The 24477-nt window shown below is 45.7% G+C and overlaps 1 protein-coding gene across 4 annotated transcripts in view; it reads left to right on the top strand.

The window, feature by feature from the left end:
* Window positions 1-24477, top strand: part of TAX1BP1 (Tax1 binding protein 1) — a 106529-nt gene that overhangs the window by 22429 nt on the left and 59623 nt on the right. For 2 of the 4 annotated variants that reach the window (XM_075922161.1, XM_075922159.1), the window contains exons 1-3: window positions 2478-2616; window positions 5236-5418; window positions 19518-19620. In XM_075922161.1, coding sequence (XP_075778276.1) covers window positions 5242-5418; window positions 19518-19620 — 280 coding nt within the window. In that variant the 5' untranslated portion in view covers window positions 2478-2616; window positions 5236-5241. Of the gene's footprint in view, window positions 1-2477; window positions 2617-2929; window positions 3250-5235; window positions 5419-19517; window positions 19621-24477 lie in introns of those variants that run through there. The other 2 variants (XM_014578653.3, XM_075922160.1) reach the window with 2 other exon arrangements.

The raw sequence follows: 24477 nt of genomic DNA, 5'->3' as shown, positions 1-24477 counted from the left end.
CAGCTGATGCCTTGGGGTTTCAAAGTGGTACCACTTTGAAGTACCTCTTCACTGCCTCTATTTTATAGAGGCGGGGGGGGGAAGGGGGGCAGGGGAATTGACTAGTGGACATTACTAGTCGACTAGTCTTTAACATCCTTAGTGTAGATAGGTGACCAAGAATTGAATGGAAGATGTTTCAGCCAGCAAGGCAGACACTGCCTACTGTCCCCATTTCCTTCTCCTATGTACCCACCCCCTGCCTCATATTGGGGAAGCAGCAGCACTCCCCCCAAAAAGGGGGGCCTCAATTTAAAGATACCCCAACAACTGAAGTGTAATACCCTCTCCCCACCTAGTAGTGCACTCCTCTCCCTCAGTTCCCCTATGGGAAAGTAGCTGTTCCTTCCTCCCTTACCTAGCCTTAGCAGCCTTCCCTCCTCCCTGATACTCCAGTCTCAGCTATTTTGTGCATATGCTACTTGTTTATCTCTCCTGTCCTAGCCCCAGCAAGCAGGAGAGGGAAGGAGTGAGCTGGCCAAGCAGATGCTGACAGAAAATTGGGTGGTGGCAGGGGGAGTAATGTGATCCAGTGCATGTTCCCTATGTGTCACCTCTCTGCAGAGTAGAGATGTGACTTGATTGCAGTCAGGCTGCAACACAATCCTGGATTAGCTTGATGCTCACTTTGCAGAGTTAAATGTGTGCACAGTGCACCAGTCCTGCAGGCAGAGCCAGGGAAAAGCCCTTTCCTGGACAAGTGGCTATTAGGGGGAAAAGGAAAGAAAAGGGAGAATGGACCTAGACCTGTTCCATGTGAATACGCACCCACACGGGTGGCCTGTGAGCCCAGGCACACTAGGCGGTAGCTTAGGGCGCTGCCGGCCTGGGGCGCCCAATGATGACATCACGGGGCAACCGGGCACCCAATTATTATGTCATGGCCATTGACGGCCTTGCAGGCAGGGGTGCCAGCTGCTGCAGCTGGCCTCAAACCACTCCTGTGCACCCATATAGCAGGGCTGCTCTAAACCCCAGCCAACCAGAATACAGAGGCTGCAGACACACTTCTTCAGTCCCCACAAAACTCAGCTGTCCACCCAGAGCCTCTTTCGGCACAGCCTGTACTACCCCCTCCCTCCATGGCTTCTACAGGGAGCCTTCTGTCCCAGGGAGAACAGGGAAGCCTCCCCTGCCGGTGCTTCCACCAGACCAGAGGAGTTACCTGAGACAAGTGAGATAGTAATAGATATGTAGCTGTGTTAGTCTGGTCTTGCTGAAACAAAAGACAGGACTATGCAGCACTTTAAAGACTGACAAGATGATTCCATCTTGTCAGTCTTTAAAGTGCTGCATAGTCCTGTCTTTTATTTCACTGAGACAAGTGAGTGAGTGTCTATTTCCTCCTTGATCCTAGCTGAACTGGCTACAGTTTCCCCTTCTGCTTAGACTAGTCATATACACCCACTTCAGTATATTGCCCACGGCCCTGCCTTCATCGCCCTTGTCTAGGGCTGGCACTGATTTGAGTGGTGTGGCAGTTGTATTTCATGGGAGTAAAGGCTGTGTTTGGGATTGAGCATTCGCACTCCTTCTCCCACCCACCTACTCACCAGGGCTACGTCTAGACTGGCATGATTTTCCGGAAATGCTTTTAACGGAAAAGTTTTCCGTTAAAAGCATTTTTGGAAAAGCATGTCTAGATTGGCACGGACGCTTTTCTGCAAAAGCACTTTTTGCGGAAAAGTGTCCGTGGCCAATCTAGATGCAATCAGGACTTTTTTGTGCAAAAGCGCCATTTTCGCGATCGGGGCTTTTTTGCGGAAAACAAATCTCAGCTGACTACACTGGCAGTTTTGCGCAAAAGGGACTTTTGCCTGAACGGGAGCAGTATAGTATTTCCGCAAAAAGCACTGATCTCTTACAGCAGGAAGTCCGTGCTTTTGTGGAAATTCAAGTGGCCAGTGTAGACAGCTGGCAAGTTTTTCCGGAAAAACTGATTTTCTGGAAAAACTGGCCAGTCTAGACAAAGCCAGTATAGCTGGAGGCAGGGGAGTGAGCGATGGGGCTTGCTTTCTGTGGGCAGCATGTGTGGGGAGAGAGAAATGCTTTGGAGTTAGTTTTTCCAGGATTGAGGATGTATGTGGGTGGGGCAAGTGCACGAGAGGGGGAAGAGAAGCGTGAGTGATTAGGAGTCAGTGTGAAGCCTAAAGTGCTATGGGGCTGGCTCCCCGGGATCAGGTGAGTGCTATAGTGCTGGGTGTCCCCCAGTGCGTGGGAAAGCGAGCGCTCTGGGGCCCCATATCCCCAAGGCCCGTGTGCGTATTTGGGGCAGAAGCGAGCACTCTGGGGCCGGAGGTTTCTACCTCCCAGCGGCTCTGGGGGCCAGCCCCTCACGGCAGCGTACCCGCGAGAGGTGTAAGGAACTAACAGCCGGACTTCAATAGATCTGGGCGGGCGGGGGTTGCGGGAGGAGCGGGAGCGGCTCTGCGCAGCTGTCCCAGCCCCCGCCGCTATCGTCCGGCGGTTCCGGTGCGGGGCCGGAAGTGACGTGCGGGGGCACGCCAGCGAGGAACGCTGATGGCGGTGGTTGCGGCGCTGTGTTGATGTCCCCAGCGTCCTCCGTGCCCGGCCTAGGTAAGGAGCCTTCCCGGCCTGTCCTAGCCCGTGCGGGGCGGCGCTCGCGCCCCGTCACTCTGGGCCCGGCGGTGGGGCGAGGGGGACGCTACATAGTCAGTCGCGTAGCAACCTTCCTTGGTTCCGTCCGGTCACCGGCCGTAGCCGCGTCCGCACCCCGCCCCTCGCTCTCGCGGCCTGTGTCGGCCCAACCGCCTGGCGCCGCTCGCACGGGGGAGCGGGGCTGCCGCCGCTGTGTCGGGGAGTAGGGGCGGGGCTGTGGGGTCCATGGCGAGCGGCGGCGGCGGCGGGGGGGCCCGAGGGGAAGGTGAGCTGCCCGGCGCCAGTCGCGCCTCGCTCTGGCTGCTGACGCGGAAGCCTGTCCGGTGCGCCGAGGGCCCGGCTGCTGCGGCAGGAGGGGGAGGAGCTGGTCCCTTGTTATCTGGCGAGCTGTGCCTAAGGTTCAGCAGTGTGTTGTGGGACGCGCTGGCTAGTGCACGGCAGCAGCGAGCCATATCCATGCTTCTCCCTGGCAGCCAAGCCAGCTGACCCTGAGCGGAGTTAAAGACCCTGCGTCCCAACGTCTCTGGGGCCAGCCTTATAACTCTAAATAGGTTTCACTTGCCTCCAAACTCCAGAGAGACTCTCCTGCCAGTAAGTAATCATCCTAGACATATTCTGCCGACCTACAGAAATCCAGATTTGTAAAGGATTAGCCTCCCTTGTTTTAAAAAAATGCCCAAACAGGTTTCAGTAAACGTATTGGTCATGCCCGGTTGGCTTGGCTGTCTGAAGAAATTAATATATTTTGTGTTTGGCATTAGCAGATTTTAGGTATCGTTTTCAGTAGTGAAATAATTTTAGCAGTACAACTTGCTTGTCTGTCGTCTTGTTTTGGTTATTTTTTGCACGCTCCTATCTTGGACAGTGACAATCAATAATGTCCATTTTCCTGCAATTCCTGCTATGATGAACTGGTTTCAAACAAATCTTGTGGGGACTGCTAAACACAAATATTTTAATTAGACTTGAAGAAAATAGTGGAAACTGTACTGTTGAGTTTATAAAAGTTAGCTTTCATAGAACTTATATTTTGGCTCAAATGTAAGGTGAATCTCTCAAATATTACTTCCTGTTATTCTGGGGGAAAGGAGGGCAGTGAAAGGAGAGAACTGAATAAGTATACAAAGGACTAAAACTGTATTATTACTGAGGAGGGATCAGCTCTTTAATCCCATGGTGGCTAAGAGAGAAAGAGAGATGAAACACACTTTAGGTACCATCTCCTTTCTTGTCTCTCCCAAGTTATGTTAGTGTTTTCCTTTACCTGTAATTAAACTTCAATTTACATTGAAAAGCTAACTTTTCACCTGTAGCTTGCAAACAGGGAGGATTATTAATTCAAAATCTTATTTTACCTTTTTTGTTGTTGTAAGTGCACAACTGTGTTGAACGAAGTCTAATCTCCCAAAATAATACCTTGCTTTTGAATGCATGCTTCATGTATTGTGCTAAATCAGATGATAATAGGCTAAAGACATTTGAGGTTAGGGTTAGACATCTTAGTTTAACCATTACTGGATTTGACAGAGCAATATCTGTTCATTCCAGTCCATTTTATTTGAAAAAAGGAACTAATTCTTATTTTTTTAAGTATTTTTAAAAATATTAATAGTCTGGAATGTTGATGAGAAGAGTCTAAAACCTGATTATATTCCCCCTCACTTAAATGGGAACTAGAATTGGTCAGTCCCCTGGAAATATTTCCAGTGAGTTTTGGGTGTGTAGTTACTGGTACAGTATGTTTTACTAAGAGTTTACTTTGTCATCTGAATCAAGGCTTGTATTCGATGGTAATTACTATCATTTGTAATAACAGCAGCTACAAAGTGTTACAAAATAAATTGCAACATTCAAATGTTCTGCCTCCTCTCTAGAAAGTATTACTTGATGTAAAGCTTCAGACTTTTTAACCATTGTGCATGTGCTTAGGTTTATTACTATGAGTAGTGCTATTGAAATCAATATGAAAGCTCCTTAATAAACCATTTAATGTCTTAGAAGGAAACTAGTACTTTTGTGGAGGTTTTTTTTTTTTAAATGAGCAAACTGCGCTTTCAGTTACCGCAGCTGAAGTTTGGACCTCCCTGCTTGCTTGCCATACTAGGCGGGGCACCAGATATAGTGACCTCCCCTCCAGAAAAAGAACAGCAGCAGTTGGGAGGGGAGGTTATGGAAGTCTGCAGGCCACCCTTGCTCTTTATGACAGCAATCAGCATCATGAAGAATGTTGGTTGTATGTCATAGCTCTCTTTGTCCCTGCCCCTTAGTCCTTCTATCATTGGATTCAGAGGTACACACCTGGAGCATTAGATATGCTGCTCACTCTTCTGATTGTCATTGGACATGCAAGACAAACTACTCTTTCATCCCTAGCAGTAGTCTAGACAGTGCAGAGTACTTTATGGAATTTTGTGCTCTAGCTACTCATTATGGAATATATTTTCTGTAAATACAGAGATTTATTTTGTAGGGCTCGCATAGTTTAGTTCTCTTGAAGGTGCAACAAATTTATAGCATCTTAGACTATTCCTGTAGTATAACTTTTCTGAAGTAGTAAGAATTCTAATATTGTTACAGATCATCATGTCATCCTTTCAAGAAGTTCCATCTTCAAGTACTGCTCTACAGACTTCAAACTTTGCTCATGTTATCTTTCAAAATGTGGCAAAAAGTTACCTTCCTAATGCACATCTTGAATGTCATTATACTCTGACCCAGTACATCCAACCACACCAAAAGGATTGGGTCGGTATTTTCAAGGTAAGTGAATTTGTAATTTTTTAATAACTCTGAATATACATTGTCTTCTAAATTACTGATTCAAAAATAAACTATAAAAGCTTTTTGATGTTTGTTAGAAACATCCTGGATAAATCCTGGTGGTGATAGGTTTGACTCTGGAGTACGAATTAGTGTTGTATCTTGGTTTTCAAATATGTTAAATATGCAGGGGCTGGCAGCACAGTCCTGGTTGGGCCGGCAGAGCAGGGCCTGGGCGTGGGCCTGAGCCAGAGGCAGTACACTGGGGAGTGTAGCCCTGTCCCAAGGCATGAAGCAGAGCTCCAGCAGGGCTGGGGCGATTGGACCTATGGCGGGAGTAGAGTGGATCTCCCCTGGTTTGGAAAACTGTCATTCTAGACTGCACAGATCCCCAGGGTACTGGATCGGAGAGGTCCCACCTGTACCACACTGTTCTCTGTAGTAAACAACTGAAACAAAATGTTATAGCTTTGCCAAACTAAACTGTTTGGGATGAAACTTTCCATGCTGGGTGTCCTCCAAAAAATTCAGCTTTATGTGAAAGTCAGCCAAAACAGTTGGGCTGTTTCTGAAAACAGGGTTAGGCTGAAAAATGTTGTCTTGCCACATTAAATCATAACCCTTTTCTTTGAGGAAACTCTAGTGCCCCCATGTTTTGAGCAAAAAACATGAAATTTTGAAGGGCGTAGTTTTGTTTCAGGGATGTGCCTTTTGTAATTCCTGTGAAAATCTACCCATATTTGTTCAACTTGCAATCATTTGAAAAATCATGTTTTGCACATGCTCAGTTGAGGCCTTTTAGAGCTTCATAGTAAGCCAAGGATTCTGTCCACGCTAAATAAACTTCTGCATAGACCTGCCGGAATAAGCAAGATTTTTCTAGTGATAGAAACTTTAAGTTTCTGTGGGCTGGTCTGGGAACTGAGAGCAAAGATTATCTCCTCAGTGTGCCTCCCAACCGGAGTGTTACCAAGACAGCATGTAGTAAGAAGCATTTGAATAGACTACTAGTGGGAGGAATTTATGAAAGCACAGCAGGCTGTAGGAGCCTCCTGCCCTGTGGGAGGAGGGCCCCTTTTCAACTGGGCTGGAATGGACTGCCCTTGTTTAAGAGGCTAACCAGTTAAACGTAATGTTTAGCTGATTAGACAGAATTTTACATCCCTGTGGGAGATGCACATCTTTAAAGAAGCCTTGGTGTAGTAATAGAATGGGGGCTGACTGTGCAGAAAGACTAGGACAAAACTTGGAGGAGGGGCACAAATATTATATGCAGAAACCAGGGAGGGAGACATGTGTGGCGGGGAGATGGAATGAGGAGTGGAGAGAGGGGAACTGAGATTAGCAAGGTATAGAGATTTGGGACATGGAGCTAGGGGAATGGAGGGAGACTGGACAGCGGGACTGGAATTGCAACAGTGGGACTAAAGAAGTCCATGGAACACTGGGATGAGAGGCCTGAGTAGACATTTGAACTGAGAAAAAGAGCAAGGGTTGGAGAAGACAGGACTGGAACAATGACAAGTTGGAGAGGACACAGGACAATGTATCTGTCTTGCTGGAAATTGCAGGATAGTGTGTCCACTAGAGAATGGAATGTAACCCAAAATTCTTGACTCCTATTCCTCTGCTGTCAGTAGCTATTCGTGAAATGCATGGACAAAGTCTCATCCCTCTAAAATATTCATCTGAATAGATGATTACAAGCAATTAGAAACCATTTCTGAAAGGTTTGGTTTATGTGACTTACCTAAGATCATGCAGGGATGGAATCCACTTTTCTCAAACAACAATCAGTTACCTTCACCAAGAAACAATCCTTTCTCTTCCTTTTCCTAATTCACCATACTAATTTTTGCAACAAATGCAAAAATCCTACAGACAGTAGTTGTCTTCACTGTGCAATCCTGGCTCATCTCCCCTGAGGAAGGTCCATTCTGTACACTTAATCAGACATTGATCTTATAGGGGAAAGATAGCGTATGGTCATGTAATTAGATTGTATTATAATGCACACCCACAAGTGGAGCAAATTAAAATTGGAGTGGCAACCTTAATTCTGGTACTTGCTAACTTTTGAGTGTTTTATTTTGCAACTGTAATTTTTCTAATGTAGTTTGTGTAGCATAGAATACAGGAAAACAATCATGGGTAGGACTATTACAGATTTTTTTTAAACAGTAGACTTATTATTTAACAAATGGAAATTGTTTTTTACATGTAGCAAAAATTAAGTCTCTTGTTAATGTGTTAACTTTTAGAATAATGTCATCATAGAAAAACTTTGTCCTGTGTGCCCCTCAGTAATTATTTCCAGAAAAAAGATACTGGAGAATGTAGATCTTAGTTTCGTCCTATAATAAACATTTGAAGTTGGTGTTGTCATAATTCACTTAGCTTCCCTACAGTTTTCCTCTTGTGTCTAAGATAACTGTTTAAATTTCCCATTACTGTTGACAAAATTGTTATGGTGTGGGTCAAATATATTACATTTTCCTTCCCTGCTTTGCGTCCCTCTGTGTATGTCTTAGGGCTCCACCTACAGTAGAAACTTTTGCTCTTCTGATACTGCCAAATGTTAAATAAATGCTCTGCAAAGTAATTTAACATTACTCTAGTCTTCAGGATGTTTAAAGTTAATACTATATTTTTAGACTGACAAAATGAGTTTTCATATAGGTACTATTGTTTGCTTGCATCTCTTCTGTATCTGTGGATACTATACAATCTGTCTGCAGCATTTAAATGCAGTTGATAGAAGAATTATGCAAGAGTCCATGGTTTTATAAAGGGGGAAATTTTTCTTAAGCACATTTCATACATCTGCAAATTTGGAGAGGGAGATAAGGAAATCAAAGTACAAGTTCAGTCAGTTGAATGCAACTGAATAAACACTGTACATGAGAAAATGCACATCAACTTGAAAATTGGCGGTACAAGCATTCCATTAGAATTTCAAAGGAATGTTGTTTTAGTAAAGAGGATAATGGGATTAAAAATGTTTTTCTAAATGTTTACCGTAATTGGCAGTGACTAGTTGAATAAGATAACTTTTAACTTTTATAATTTTTTAACATGTCATAATGTAGAGGACGTCGTTTGAGGTCGTAATTGATTATGGGTGTGTGTGTGTATACATATATACACACACACACAGTATTGTAAAAGAGACTTTAAATTTAAATAAAAATCTTTAAGTTTTGCCATGAGCATAATTTTTAGATAAACTGGAAATAGGCAAGATGACTCACATACAGCCGTGTCATTCTTTTGACGGAGTTTAAATTTAAACTTTCAAAAACTAATGTTACATGCATGTGATAAAAATCAGGGAGGCAATTCGTATACATTGTAGTGCTCCTATTTAAATGAAAAAAATCCAAATGAACCACATAACGTTGGTTTATATTTCTCCTTTTTTAAATGTTTATGTCCACGGTAACAATGCTGATAGGGATTGTTAAGTATGTTGGCTAAAATATTTATGGGACAGCTCTAAACCAAATATTTAACTAACTTTAGACATGTTGGCAAAGAAGAAAATTGTTGTGATTTGATAAATTACAGTGACTAATGAACTGTTATGGTTCTATGATTCTTATGGAATATTTTTCTAAATACTTTAGTCCAAATGGTCCCCATATATTTGATTTCGATTTTGATTACAGAAAGAAATAAGTGACTCGTGCTTGTCTTCTAATCTGCATTAATGTAACTAATAGCACATACTAATGTTGGATATTCTAATGCAGTGGTTCTCAAAGTATGGTCCTTGGACCGCTAGTGGTCCATGCCTGCTTGCAGGTGGGCCATGGGCTCGGAGCTCCCCACACCCCACAGCAGGGAGCCTGTGCTAGTGCTCCAGCCCCACGTATCCCTCCCCCCACCAGCAAGGTTGGAGTGCCTTTGCTGGTTGCAGGGGTAGGGAGGGTGAATCATGGCCAATGGAAGTAGCAGGTGGTGGTACCTGGGAATGGCAGACAGCACAGAGCCAGGTAAGCATCCCCAATCCCTCTCATGTCCAGACCCCCACACCTTCATCACCTTCTTACACAACTCCCACCGAGACCACGCATCCCCGTCCAATCCCCCCCACCCTCACCCCGCTCTTGCATTCAACCCCCGCCTCCCAGACCTTCCTCACCTCAGTCTGCTCCTGCACGTTATCTCCTGGCCAGATGCTCCACCCCCTCCTGCATCCATTTTGTCATCATTTGTGGTTGGTTGATGGTCTGCATGGAATGGGATGGGCCGCTGGCCAAAAAGAGAACCACTCTTCTAGTGTAATGGATTTAACCAAACCAGTCAAACTTCTTTGTATATTTTTGAGTATTTTGCAGTAAAATGAAAAATGTCCAATCAAGAAGCTGTCATCTCTCTGAAACAACCATTATTTGATATAAGATCAAAGAATGTAAACATTAGAGATTGATTATACCTTGGAGGTGCTGTGAGAGTTGATAAATCACACTTTATTATGATGTTTAGAAAGATAAGTAATAGTGTGAAGTATATGATGCATGCCCAGTGATGTGGTCTTCACGGAATTCTGAACTCACTAAATAAGAGTGATGAAAATCCTGTGTAGCAGTCTTAACATTATGTCTAAGGAGAATCAGACTTTTGTCAGTGACCTCAAAGTTTCCGTTGATTGGCTGTTAAAGGCCCAAACTGTTAAAGATGGCATTCATTTAACCTTTGGAGTCCTAAAGGAAGTTATTGCTATTGAACCAGTGATTGTTCAGTGTGTGTTTCTGTATTAAAAACTGTCAAATATCAAGAGGTCTAGTGGAATTTTCATTTAGCTCAACATAGAAAGTTACAGGGATGGATGAGGGATCTGACTGAGGGAGTCAGTTGCACAACTTCAGCTAAGTCACTGTAGTGAAGATGTTTCCTATACTGATGCAACTACTGCTGCTCCCTGGGGTAGGTCAGTGTAACTACAGTGCTAAGGGGTATGAATTAGAGATGTAAGTGACTAGTCAACTACCCGATAAGCCTAGGCTAGGCTTATCGGGTAGTCGATTTACTATTTGACCTGTTGCTTCCCCCCACCCCTTGGTAGGGGAGCAGGAACTAGTGCTGGGAGGAGCTGGCTTAATAGCTATTCCCCCCCAGCACCGTCTCTTCTGGAGGGACAGAGGAGGCAGAGTCACAGCAGGGGAAATGGAATGATCAGGGACCTGCCCCCCCTACAGAGGCAGTGGGGGGAGGGGCACCGGGAAGCAAGTGCTAGGGGGAGCCATCTTAAAAGCTGTGTTTCCCCCAGCACCAGCTCCGTGGTGCCGCCTGTCCCCTCCTGTGCTGCTGCCTCTATCAAAGGCAGCAGTTTGTAGGGAAGGCTGTTGTGAAGTAGCCTTTGTGGCAGGCCCAGGCTCGCTGCAGACAGTCTGCTCCACAGTAGCAGCCCTTGTCCGCAGCAGGTCTGTGCTCCCCATGAACAGAGGCTGCTCCAGCATCCCATAGAGCAGCTTCTGTCCGCGGTGAGCCTGGGTCCCCCATGGATAGACTCTGCTGCCAAATCATGCTGTATCTGTATGAGGCAGCTTCATGCTGTATCTGTATGAGGGGTGGCAGGCGGGAGTGGATCTGCGCGAGAAGCTGGCTTTTAAACTGGCTCCCCTGGTGGACCAGCTCCTGCCCGCCACCCCGCGCTGCTGTGTCTGCTAGAGAGGCAGCAGTGCAAAGGAGTAGAAGGCTCCCAGGGATTGGGGCTCTGTCTGTTGGCCCTGCCTTTTGAGGAGTATCAAATAGTCGTGTAACCACTAACATTTCATGTGGTTACATGACTGTTCAATTACATGCTAACAAACACCCAAAGCCTGGGTTCTCAAAAATCCTCATGGAGAGGATCACAACTTAAGAGTTCTATCTCTTTTTGCATTTGGTGTTGCATGATGTTGTAGCACCTGTTAGGGATGTAAGTAAGTAGCCAACTGCTTGACTACTCGCATTCCCTCTCCCTTGCGCACTGCTGCTCCACATCCTGTGGAGCAGCCCCTGTCCAAGGGGGTTCCAGCGGGAAGCTGCCGTCCCCTCGCCCACATGGACAGGCACTGCTAGATGCAGCATGAGCCAAGACTGAGCAAGGCCAGTTCAGTCCCGGCTAGTACTGGGTCCCCTGCTGTGGCGCTGCATTTTTACATGTAGTTAGAGCTAGGCCGGGACTGCTGCGGCTCTGAATTTTAAATGTAGTAGGAGCTGGGCTGCCTGTGCACTTTGCTCCTACTGCATTTGAACTGCAGAGCTGCTGTGGGGGGTAGCTCCTGGACCTGATGCAAACTAGGACTGAGCGCCTTCTACCTATTGACTAATCATGTAGTCAATACAAATTGCCAATTACCCACCTCTTAACATTCTTAATACCTATGGCAATTGCTTACATGAATCAGTAATTTTAAGTGGAGTCTGAATATATTTCAACTGTCCATAACACACAAATGCAGAAACACATTGAAGTTAGACCACTGGAAAGTAAGACAAGATTGCCTTTGAAATGTAGCAAGAGCCCTGAAGGACTACTTGATTAGTTGATAGGGAGAGGGCGGGGGGGGGGGGGGGGGGCGCTCACTTTCCCGGCTGCTGCTTGGCCTTTTAAGTGTAATAAGAGCAGCATGTAGCTCTTACTACATTTAAAAGGCTGAGGCACAGCAGGGAACCTAGGGCGAGTGAGGAATCAAGCAGCCTCTGCTCATGTTGGGTCCCGACAGCTATGCCTCTTCCTTTGAAATGTAGCAAGAGCCCCAAAGGACTCCTGCTACATTTCAAAGACAGAGGTACAGCAGTTGGGTCCCGGCATGAGCAGAGACTGCTTCAGTCCCCATTTGCACAGTTTCCCCTTCCCACTGCCCCACTGCAGAGACTGCTGGAGGGAGCTGGCTTTTAAGCTGACTCCCTGCAGCACTGGCTCCTGCTCCCTCCCCTTGCTGCCTCTAAAACAGAGGAAGCAAAGGGGGGTGACTAGTGACTCGACAACTCAATAAGCCTATGTTTATCAGGTAGTCAGTCAACTAGTGACTTACATCCCTAGTTGTAATGTCCATATTGGATCATAAGGCTAAGATTTTGTCTCTGGCATTTGTATTAAGTCATGGATAGCATCTGGGCAATAATCAACAAAATCATTTAAATTTGCACATAGTTTCCCTGCATTAATACAAAGTGTTTAAATTGCTTTTAAATCTTATATAATTTTGAATGACAAGATTAATTTTTAGTTTAAAATGGTCATTTACTGAGCTGTCCATCATTCTGAAACAGCATGTCATGTGCTGTCAAATTATCATAGTTGAGTGTCATCTTGCAAAATAACTTTGTAAGATGAAAATGATCTCTCACAGTCTGTACTGTTAACCAGCACTGATGAACACCTTAGCTTAGAACTATTACTCTGACTTGGAAAATGATCTTTCAAGTTGCACTAAAATTCAACAATGTTAAGGAACTTCATTTCAGAAACGCGCATTTTTGTTACCTCATTGTCTTCAAACAGAGGCATGTAGACTAAAGTGTATTTAGTGTTGCAAGGTCAAGAAGTTTGGCCTGATTGGTTCTGTCAATCCACTGCGGTTTTTTAAAACATTTACAAGTGTCTGATCCCAATCAGAAACAGTCACATAAGCTTCAGTTTGATCTCTGCTTTCACAAAGGGCTTTCTTAGATAATAGGTTGTCAGTTGTCATTGAAAGACTCTTCACAACTGGTAAGATCAGTTAAATCATTTGCCACTTTACGTAATCTGACTTCTAGTTTTTCATAAGCAGTGAGAGTTGCCATTGTTCTTGGTGCAAATGCTTTATTTCCATTGATTTGGGTATAGTGACCCCATGTTCAAAAGATGAATTTCAGCATCTGTCCTGCTTTTAGAAAAATCCACATAGTCCTGCAGATGGCTGGTTGGAAAACAAATCTCTTCAAACCAGATGTTGTACTGTGTGATTATGGGGAAGGTGGAACTGCAGGCTCTTTCCCTTTTTTCCTGTAGTGATTGATTGATCCATGCTTTGCGTGCAGGGGAGGCAGTGAATGCATGTTTTATAGTAATGACAAGTTTGTTTACTTCTCCAATGATTTTCTCTAGGTATCGTCCAAAAAGTTGAGATGATTTGAAGTGCATGTTATGTGCATTGCATTCAGACAAGGGGGGAAAAAATCCTTTAAGGCTTTATTCCCAGGTTGTGTTCAGATATGCAACATTGTACTGGCAAAAGCTGTGACTTTATCAAAGGAAATTTTGTATTCTGAAGTGACTGCCATCCAGGGCTGAAGTCACAAAGGTCACAAAAATCATCAAGTCTGTAACCTTGGTGACCAATTTGTACCCTTAATCACACCAAATACATTTTGCATTAGATTAGTCCAAATCCAGAGTTTGCTAATCTGTGCTCCTGAATTTTGACAAAAATTAACTTATCTATCTGAACATTCTCTTATTTTCTTCAACTTGGAGACATTTTTTTAATGAAATTTTTTTCTTTAAAGTGGACTATAAAAGGACATCAGGCAATTTGAAGGATTTCCTGAGTTGCTAGTGATTATTTTTCAAAGTGAAATATTTCACTTTTTGAAAAATTTTGTTGGGGCGGGGGCAAGGAAACTTGCTCTCAAAACTAGTGACATAAACATTGATTGATTTTTCTTATATCTTTTGGCTACAGTGAGGACTAGTGATTTTGAGTATAAATGGTGGATGGTAAATTTTGAGAACTGATGATGCTTAGGGGTATAGATCTGAGCTTGAATGTCATTAATACTACTGATGCCAGTAAAGGTTTCAGGATCAGTTAACTGAAACACAGGTGTTTTTTCCCCCTCTCCAAGTGAACGAGGGCAAATAATTGTAAGGAATTGTTTGTTTGTATGCATTTCTTTTGTTAATTGGAACTGGGATGTTTGTCTCAGATACCACTTTTTTTTTTCTTGGTATACATAGTGAAAATACAAAGTTGAGTTCCAGTTGAGTTCTCCCACAAGAACTACATTTATGGTCTTCCTATGTACCATCTGTCCAAAGGTGGTGACCTGATTTTTATAGTAATTTTTTTAGGATAATATGCTTGCCTATTTCATGTCAAAATCTTAAGAGCCATTTACTGCTTATGATGGACTTAGAAAAGCATTATTTTAAAAATAAAACCACCTTTGTCTTCATATTCCCTCATTTTTTAAACAGTAGAATAAAAACTGCTAAATCCTTCCTTTGACTTTACAAATGTCAAGAACTTGCATTTGGGATCAGGTTTTTTTTAATATGATCAATTATCATTCTATAGTGAATGAAGGAAAATAGACAGTAGTTGAAGAATTGTTTATAAGTATGATTTTTGTCATGGGTAGAGTGAAAAATAGCAATTGGAAAAAAATACTTGATTTGTAAATAGACTCAAATATTTTGTTCTATTACTTCCCTCCAAAGCCGTGATTTCAGGTTTTGTGTTGCCTGGATAACACTAACATTAATGCAACAAATGGAGACACTAGTTTAATATTTTGTTCCACTGTTAGTCATGTCAGCTATTATAGTTCAGATATACAAACCAAACTTATTTTTGCAGCCTTAAAAAGATCTTTCAGATTTGGGAATAGGGCCCATTGGACACTCTTACTACCTAGTTTCGCTGTCCACTGTTTATCCCACAGATACAGAGTAGATACCTACGAGCTGTGGAAACCCATGGAATGCAGAATCAACTGCAGAATGCTTTCGTTTTGCAGACTGAGGGATGAGGGAGGGATTAATCCTTTCTATTCCATACATGTTGAATATCATCCCCCAGCCTCACTTGTACTGCTGTGTCAAAAGACAGGACTATGCAACACTTTAAAGACTAACAAGATGGTTTATTAGGCGATGAGCTTTCGTGGGCCAGACCCACTTCCTCAGATCGAATTGTGGAAGAAAATTGGCATGACCATGTATACCAAAGGGATACAATAAAAAAAAAAGTGAACACACATAAAATAGACAAATCAGATTTTAGAACAAAGGGGAGATGGGGGAGGGCGGGAGGAGGCAGGGAGGTTAATGTCTATGAGATAATGATATTAGAGGTGATAATTGGGGAAGCTATCTTTGTAATGGGTAAGATAATTAGCATTTTTGTTAAGGCCCATTCGTAAAGTGTCAAATTTCAGCATGAATGACAGTTCAGAGGCTTCTCTTTGAAGTCTTGTATTAAAGTCTCTTTGATGCAGGTAGTCAGGTTGTTGAGACAATGACCAGTCTGGTTGAAATGGCAAGAAACTGTTTTTAGTTTGTGTAACTGTCTGATGTCTGTTTTGTGTGCATTGATTCTTTGACTAAGTGTCTGAGAAGTTTGTCCAATATACATAGCAGATGGACACTGTTGGCACATGATAGCATAAATTACATTTCTGGATGAGCAGGAATATGTGTTCTTGATCTTATGACTGAATTGGTTAGGTCCAATGATGGTGTCAGCAGAGTAAATACGTGGACAAAGCTGCAATGGGGTTTGTTGCAAGGGAAAGTTCCAGAGTTGGTATTAGTGTGGTATGTCCTGTGGTTGTTGGTAAGAATCATCCTGAGGTTAGGTGGTTGTCTATAGGAGACTATGGGTCTGTCTCCCAGAGCCTCTTGGAGTGTAGTATCCTGTTCTAGTATAGGTTGTAGTTTATTGATAATGTGTTGGATGGGTTTAAGTTGGGGGCTATAGGTGATGACAAGTGGTGTTCTATTGTTTGTTTTCTTGGGTCTGTCTTGAAGTAGTTGGTTTCTGGGTATTCGTCTGGCTCTTTCAATTTGTTTTTTTTATTTCTCCGGGTGTGTAATTGAGGTTTATAAATGCTTGGTAGAGATCCTGAAGTTTCTGGTCTCTGTCAGTAGGATTAGAGCAGATGCGGTTGTATCGAAGGGCTTGGCTATAGACGATGGATGGTATGGTGTGTTCTGGATGGGAGCTGGAGGCATGTAGGTAACTGTATGAGTCAGTGGGTTTCCTGTAGAGAGTGGTATCTAATTTTCCATTGTTGATTTGTACTGTAGTGTCCAGGAAATGGCTCTCTCGTGTAGAATGGTCCAGGCTGAGATTGATGATGGGGTGTAGGTTGTTAAAGTCTCTCTGGAATGCATCCAGTGTTCCTTGGCCATGGGTCCAGATCATAAAGATGTCATCGATATAGCGTAAATAGAGAAGAGGTAAAAGGGGACTGGATCTGAGGAAACGTTGTTCTAAGTCAGCCATAAAGATGTTAGCGTACTGTGGGGTCATGCAGGTACCCATGGCTGTGCCGCTGATTTGGAGGTATAAGTTGTCCCCAAATTGGAAATAATTGTGGGTGAGAACAAAGTTACATAGGTCTGCTACCAGATTGGCAGTGGTGTCCTCTGGGATAGTGTTTCTAATTGCTTGTAATCCGTCTTCATCTGGGATATTGGTGTAGAGAGCTTCTGCATCCATGGTAGCAAGGATGGTGTTATCAGGGAGGTTATCAATGTTTTGTAGTTTTCTCAGGAAGTCAGTAGTATCTCAGAGATAGCTTGGAGTGTTGGTTGCATAGGGTTTGAGAAAAGAGTATACATAGCTGGATAATCCAGTAGTGAGTCCCAGAGAATACCACTGCCAAAATTCTGAACCAAACCAACTCCAGATGCTCTGCTCTGCAGCTTCCTCAAGTCCGCCGCTCATCAGTTTCAGCAGAGGCCGTGGCAGACTTGGGGAAGTTGCATGGAGCAAAGCAGCTGGGGTGCCAAGCAGGGGGGTGAGGAGCGGTGCTGCGGGACCAACCCGGCAGCAACCCAGCTGCTCTGCTCCGCGCCGCTTCCCCAAGTCCATCGCTGCTGCTGCTGCTGCTGAGTGGTGGACATGGGAAAGCTGCAGAGCAGAGCAGCTGGGGTGCTGCCGGGTTGGTCCCGCAGTGCTGCCCCTTCCCTCCCCTTCCCCCCACTCGGCAATAACTACTGCAGTCTGCGGGGTAGGGAGCCTGCTCCCCTCCCAGAAACTCTGTGGCAGCGCGGGACTTCCCCTGCCTTCATGCAAAAGGGTGGAGGGTTCGCCCCTTGCTGCGCCGTTCCCCACCCGCCCCTCTGGCCGCAGTGCGGGTCCTGGCAGATTGGTCACAGCCCCTTACCGGAGTACCTCCCGATAGTCCGGCGTATCCGATAATCTGGCACCACCTAGGTCACAAAGGTGCTGGATTATCCGAAGTCTACTGTACATACATATAAAATATCATTTTTTTAAATTTACTAATGTCGTTATTGTCAGTCCCTGTAATACACGAGGTTCGAAGGGATGCCGGAAAGGATGAGACCACAAGTGGGGGTTTCAAAAAGCACAAACTGATTTTATTTTGATGGCGCCAGACAATCATCAGAACAAAAATTAAACAGATTGCCAGACAACACACAACAATTCCCTGAGGCTTTTCTAAATCACAATAATTCCCAATAACTGCCCAGGGGTTAGGAACAGTTGAATTAACACTGGTATTATCCATAGGGCTGACTATTTACACAACTTTATACAAGGAAACAGTAAAAAACCTAAACCACAACTATTTATAAACTAACTTAGTAACTTTTTAGCCACTGTCACTTGGCAAGCAATAAGGACAACTAAAAAATCAACTAGGATAGGGATGATGGCGGGGGGGGGGGAGGGTGGGTTATACCAGTTCTGGAGACAGCAGGAACACAAGTACCGGTCACACGCTCATAAACTGTCTCCACTCGGGTCGACCAACTCGGAGTACGCTCAGTAAGACTCAAGAGCGGGGGGTGCAAGGCGTCTGGGTGATCAGGCCAGGCGTTCACTCAATGCGAATCCCCAGTGAGAGAGGGGCTGCCTGCCTGTTTTATTGCCTGTGAACTTATCACCCCATAGGTTGGTTTTTGCTGCAGTGGGTGGAGTAGCAGGCCTGAGCACCAGTCAGCCCCCTGGCTGATCTGTTACTGCAATGGGTGGAGCGAGCAGGGGAAGATTATTAATTTACATGCCCTTATATGGAAAACACTCCACCTCACAGACAGAGCCCCCTATACCAGCCTCAGAGGTATTACAGGCTATGGCTCCCTGCGACGGGCAGCCATTCCTGATGTTCTGCCTCGGACAGTTACCAAATTGCAATTTAGTGTATAGTAGAAAGTGGCATTTAATTTATATACAACTCTTATATTGCATTAGATAACTGCACAATAAAATCCATACTATAACTTTTACATACATGTTAAATTTCTCTATGTTAAAGAGAGTTTTTCCTGCAGGGCAACAGTGACATTATCGTGTCACTCTACGTCACTCTGCTCCCCAGCCTCAAAAGAATCTCCAGAAGGGGAAGAGGTGGCCATGGCTCAGGGTTCTCCTCCCCCCTTCAAGGGGCACCTTGGGCTCCCCACTGGTCCCCAGCAACCCTGAAGGAGGACCAGGGAGTGGTAGCAGCAGCCCCTCACTGTGCTGGGGGTCCCAAGGCTCCAGGACCAGCGGGTGGGAACTGCCGTCTCGGACTGCTCAGGCTAAGTGCACTGGGGTTGCCATGTGCCTGAAGCTCCAGCCTAGAACCCTCCCCCAGATTAGCGTGCCAGTGCTGGATTTCTGCAGTGGAGTGGGGAGAGGAGGAAACCAGAGGCGGCTTGCAGAGAAGCATGCATGCTGCTGTCGCTTCTGCTGCCCCCGGCTCAGCCCTATCCCCTCTCTGGAGGCCAGAGGGAGGATGAGGGGGCTGGAGAAGGCCAGGACTGGCTGCGACTGGCGGGTGGTGGGGGACTGAGAGGCTGGAAAGGGGGCGGGAGGAGGCTGGGAAGGAATGAGGGTGCCGAGAGACCAGGCGGGCGAGAGGCTGGGGCTGGCATGGTCTACGGCCCTCCCCTCCCCAGCAGCTGGGGCTGGCATGAGTTTCAACCACAGAGGGGTGAGCTGGGCTTGCTTACCACCACAGGTAGGGGCATTGGCAAGCGTAGTGAGTAGGGTGCACTGCCTCCCAGTATTCCTGACTTGTAAAACATTGGTATCTTTTTTTCTGCATGGCGGAACTTGAGTATGTGGGTTACAGTGTGCGGTAAAAATCGGACCCTTCTATCTTAACTGTGTGTAACATTTTACTCTATTTAGGCTTTTTCTTTTGGCTTTTTTCTTCAGGTTGGTTGGAGTACTGCTCGAGACTATTATACATTTCTGTGGTCACCCATGCCAGAAAATTATGTGGAAGGATCAACTGTTAACTGTGTGCTTTCTTTTCAAGGTGAGCAAGTATATACTTGGTAAATAAGTATCTGTGGAAATTAAGAGCCTAAAGATTTGAGAATCTTGGCCTTCGTTTTCTTTGCTGCTGTTTTAATCTGTGTGCATCTGTTTTGCTTACTTTTGTAATTCTTAACTGAGGACTATAGTGTCTGTTAAAACTATGTAATTATGAAATCACTGCTTTTATTTTTGCTATTTAAAAACAAAACAAACCCCAGTTCACAAAGTTGAAGGAAAGATTTTTATTTTTTCTCACCCGAAATAGCAGCTCTAGTGATTGGGATTAGTAACCTCTTGATTTAATGCTATGTACAGCACCCTTTTTTAGCCACAGTCAGCTTTAGTCAGCTGTGAATTGCTTCCTACAAATAGGGTAGTAATGTAATGTAGAATGTCAATACTGATGGTTGATTATTTGACCAGAGTCCTTCATATAGATGCCTTTTTTTTTCTGTTCTTAAAAGTAGTTGATCTGTACTTCAGTGTTGTAGTAATGACTTACAGCGTGGGCTCCCTTTCTTCACCTAAACCACTGGTTTTTAGAGTGGACTGCAGGCCCACTTGGGAAAGCTGCTAGCGGGCCTATGCCACTTTGTTTTTCTAAAGCAGGGGTGGGGAACCTTAGGCCCTCGGGCTGGATGCAGCTCCTGGCTTGCCTGGATCCGGCTCTTGAAGCTCAGGGTCTTCCCTTCCTTTTCTCACCCCCAGCTCTTGGCAACCCGTGCTGGCACTCTAGCCCCCCTGCTGCCCCATTCACAAACTCTGTGAGGTTGGGCCCCTCTAGGCTCTAGTGTGCAAGGGGAATGTGGGGAATGTCTGTTGTCTTTTCAGCTGGGAGCCAAGTTAGTGAAGGGTTGTTTTTGTTTTTCTTGCTTTACTTGTGTGCGGCCCCTAACTTAATTTACTGTGGGTCAGTGGCCCCTGACTCAAGAAAGGTTCCCCACCTTTCACTTAAAGGGTCGCTAGGCATAGAGCAGTAGTTCCCAACCTTTTGGGGCTGCTGGGGGCGGGGCTGCTCATGAACCGCACACCCGGGGCGCAAGAATGGCTTGGGCCAGCCCATGTCGCTCGGCAGGAGCACATAAATGCTCCGGTGGGCGCCATGGTGCCCACAGGCACCTCATTGGGGACCACTGGCATAGAGCCTTGCAGCTCCCAGTGGCTATGGTATACCATTTCCAACCATGGAGATCTGCGGAAGTGCCAACCACACTACTCTAAACCAGTGGTTCTCAAAATTTTTGGCTCATGGACCACCCCACTCAGTGCTCCTTTTCCGTGGACCACCAGCTGCTAATGGAAACTTGCTATTAATTACATAATCACGCCTGAGACATTTTGACAGTGCTGCAGCTAAGGAGAACAGTTTCATTTAACCAGTAAGAAAGGAAATATTAATTGAAATTATTAAACAGATTGAGTATTTTAACTTGTTAGTTTATACCTCTTGTTTTCATTTTAGTAGGGCTAAACAAGCCAAGCACTTTGGTCTTTCATAAAATAGGCTTTCCATTCCTTTGATTGTGCTGGGAGTGTCCTGTGCACCTGCCACTCAGAAGTAGTTATTCTGTATAACATCTTGTTTGTGGAAATGCTGGGCTCCAATTTAATTGGAAAAGTTAAACCAAGTATTCAGGAGAGTTAAATGGGAAGCTGTGAAAGCTTCAAAGTTCTTTTTATGCCTGTTAAGGTGAGAACAATAGATTGGAGTGAAGGGGATTGGGTTGTGACAATGAAAAGCATGAATAGTAAATAGCATCACTTGGATACTGAGAGGGTAGTGAGTTGTACACAGTTGTAGATATCTTGGTTTCCTATATTCTAAAAGCTTCTGGTAACTGGTCAGGCCATCTGATATTAGGTTTCTGTACAAGGCTATACAGTTTCTTTACTGTTTGTATTCATGTGTTGAGTTCACTAGATGGTGATTGCTTGTTTTAACTAATAAATGCAAAAGTTCCTGATCAGATCTGCAAATGAATGATAGTTTGCCAACTCCAGGGTATGGATTTATCTGACTCCACATTCCTGAAATTGAAGGAAAAAGTAGGAAACAAGCGATTACATTGAAGTAACTAAAACAGGATTCTCATGGAGTAAACTATGAATGTTGTTACAGGTTATTTATAAGGATAGAGAACGTTCACTCTTAGAAAGTCCAGACAAATCTATATGTTTGTATTCTTCAATATCAAATGATCATGCATTTAGGTTTTGAATAAAGTTAAATCATGTAAGTCCTTGATCCAAGCCTTGTGGTCACTCAATGTCATATCCATTCAAGCAGGAGAAGTCTTTGTGTCTGGCATTTTAAAATGGCAAAAATCAATAGTGAATATATAATAAAATCACTTGAAAGACTCAGACTTGAACTTGGTAAAATTGCAGACTTCTTTTTTCCTAGTCTTGCCTTCAGTATGTTATAAAATGAGCAATTTAAGTAAATCGCCAAAGCTGAAACTTCAACCTGAATAATGTGTCTTGAAGCAGATAAACTCCTTTACCTTTTGATTTCTTAGAACAGAAACCATCTCTACTAATATGTGTGTTCAGCACCTATCAGATAAAGGTTTTGATCTATCAACCCTTCTCTAATATAAATATTTATATTAATATTATTACAAAATGTAGTACAGGCAGTCCCCGACTTACGCGGATCCGACTTATGTCGGATCCGCAGTTACGAACGGGGCTTCCCCAGAGTACACGGACTGCGGGACCTCGTGGTCCTGCCGCCCGTGTACTCTGGGGCTTTCTCTGCGTCTCCCTGGTCTGCAGACCAGGAAGACACAGAGCAAAGCCGCGGAGGGGCTCTGGCAGCCCAGGAGCGCCTGGGCTGCCCGAGCGCTCCCCCCACCCCCCGCGGCTTTGCAAAGCCGCGGGAAGCCGGCAGCGGAGCAGTCCAGGCGCGCCTGGGCTGCCTCGCTGCCCGAGCCCCCGCGCAGCTTTGCAAAGCCGCGGGGGGGGGGGGGGGGGGGCTCGGGCAGAGAGGCAGCCCAGGCGCGCCTGGACTGCTCCGCTGCCGGCTTCCCCGTGGCTTTGCAAAGCCGAGGGGGGGGGGGGGGGGCTCGGGCAGCGGGGCAACCCAGGCGCGCCTGGGCTGCTCCGCTGCCGGCTTCCCCGAGGCTTTGCAAAGCCGCGGAGGAGGCCGGCAGCGGGACAGCCCAGGCGCCCCGCGGCTGTCCCGCTGCCGGCGTCCTCAGAGGCTTTGCTCCCCGTCTCCCTGGTCTGCTGGTCTCCAGCAGACCAGGGAGACGGGGAGCAAAGCCGCGGAGGACCCAGGCGGCGGGACCGCGGTGCATCTCAGTCCGCCGCCCATGTCTTCCTGGTCTGCTGGGGTGGGGGGGCGCAGCTAGTACGCCCCCCCCCCCCCAGCAGTCTAGGCTTTTCTCCAGATGCCTGTGGCAGAGCAGCTGGGGTGCTGCCGGTTGGTCCCGCAGCGCCGCTCTGGGCGCTACTGGTCCAACCCAGCAGCACCCCAGCTGCTCTGGTCCTGATTCAGCCGCTGCTGGTCAGTTTCAGCAGCGGCTGAATCAGGACGCCTGGGGCAGAGCAGATGAGGTGCTGCTGGGTTGGTCCAGTAGGGCTGAGGAGCGGCACTACTGGAGCAACCCAGCAGCACCCCAGCTGCTCTGCCCCAGGCGTCCCCAAGTCAGCCGCTGCTGAAACTGACCAGCGCTGACTACAGGAAGCCCGAGGCAGAGTTGCTCTGCCCCGGGCTTCCTGGAATCAGCTGCTGATCAATTTCAGGAGCAGCTGACTTGGGGACGCTTGGGGTTCTTAAGTTGATTCTGTATGTAAGTCAGAACTGGCGGTCAGTTTCAGCAGCGGCTGAATCTGGACGCCAGTTCCGACTTACATACAGATTCAACTTAACTTAAGAACAAACCTACGGTCCCTATCTTGTACGTAACCCGGGGACTGCCTGTACCAAGAAAAATGTAGTTTTGGGGCAGCTGCATAAACTCGCTTATTAAAGTAGCTTCATCTTTGCAATTGTGTGATCGTTTAAAGCATAAGCATTACATTACTGTGTAAGGTTTTTTCTGTGTTAACAGTCTTTAATAGCGTGTATTACTACAGGTTGGATCTCCCTTGTTTGGCACCCTCAGGACATGATCGGTTCTGAACGCAGGGATTTGCTGGACTAGGAGAGATCTCTCTCCTTATGGCCCATGCTGCTGTGCTGCCACGGGACTAGGGCTCCATCCTGGCCCCACTGCTGCCCCAGCCCTCTGGGGCCTTCTAGCTGCCGCTAGCCCCGCTACTGCTGGGGCTGGAGCAGCACGGATGGAGCTCTATATCTGCTTGGTTCCATGGCTGGAGCTGGAGCCCTGCAGTTGCTTGGCTCTGTGGCTGAGACTCTGCAGCCCCAGTCGGGGCTGGGGTTGCAGCTCCCTGGCTGCAGCTGGAGCTAGAACTCCCCATCATGCCTCCCCCTCCACACTGGGCTTCCAGCTGAGTCGCTGGTCCGCCTCACTACTCCTGCCCTGCCGCCAGACCTCTCTGTTCCTGGGCTCTGTGAATATCCATTGTTGTGCTGGACCATGGATGTTGCCAGACCAGAGAGTCCCAATTAAGGGAGGTATAACCTGTAGTATGTATTAATCATGTGTGGCCATAGAAATGAGATTTTTATAGAAATTTGGATCTAAATTTCTTGTCTCCTTTCTACGGTCACCTTTGTAGACCAGGAAGGAAGTGCTAGTTGTGAGATCCTTCACTGATCAAGTTTTGTTCAAGTCAGCTCTAAATTACTAGTACTTCTCATTTCTGTAATAATAATTTTTTTAATAATAAAATATTTTCCTTTATACTGCTTTTCCTTGTTATTGGGAAAGGCCTATATAATGGG

Source organism: Pelodiscus sinensis, chromosome 2 (genome assembly GCF_049634645.1).
Source record: "Pelodiscus sinensis isolate JC-2024 chromosome 2, ASM4963464v1, whole genome shotgun sequence".
NCBI classification, from domain to species: domain Eukaryota; kingdom Metazoa; phylum Chordata; order Testudines; family Trionychidae; genus Pelodiscus; species Pelodiscus sinensis.
Note: the sequence above shows the minus strand (reverse complement) of the source record. Positions and strands in the feature narration are given on the sequence as shown.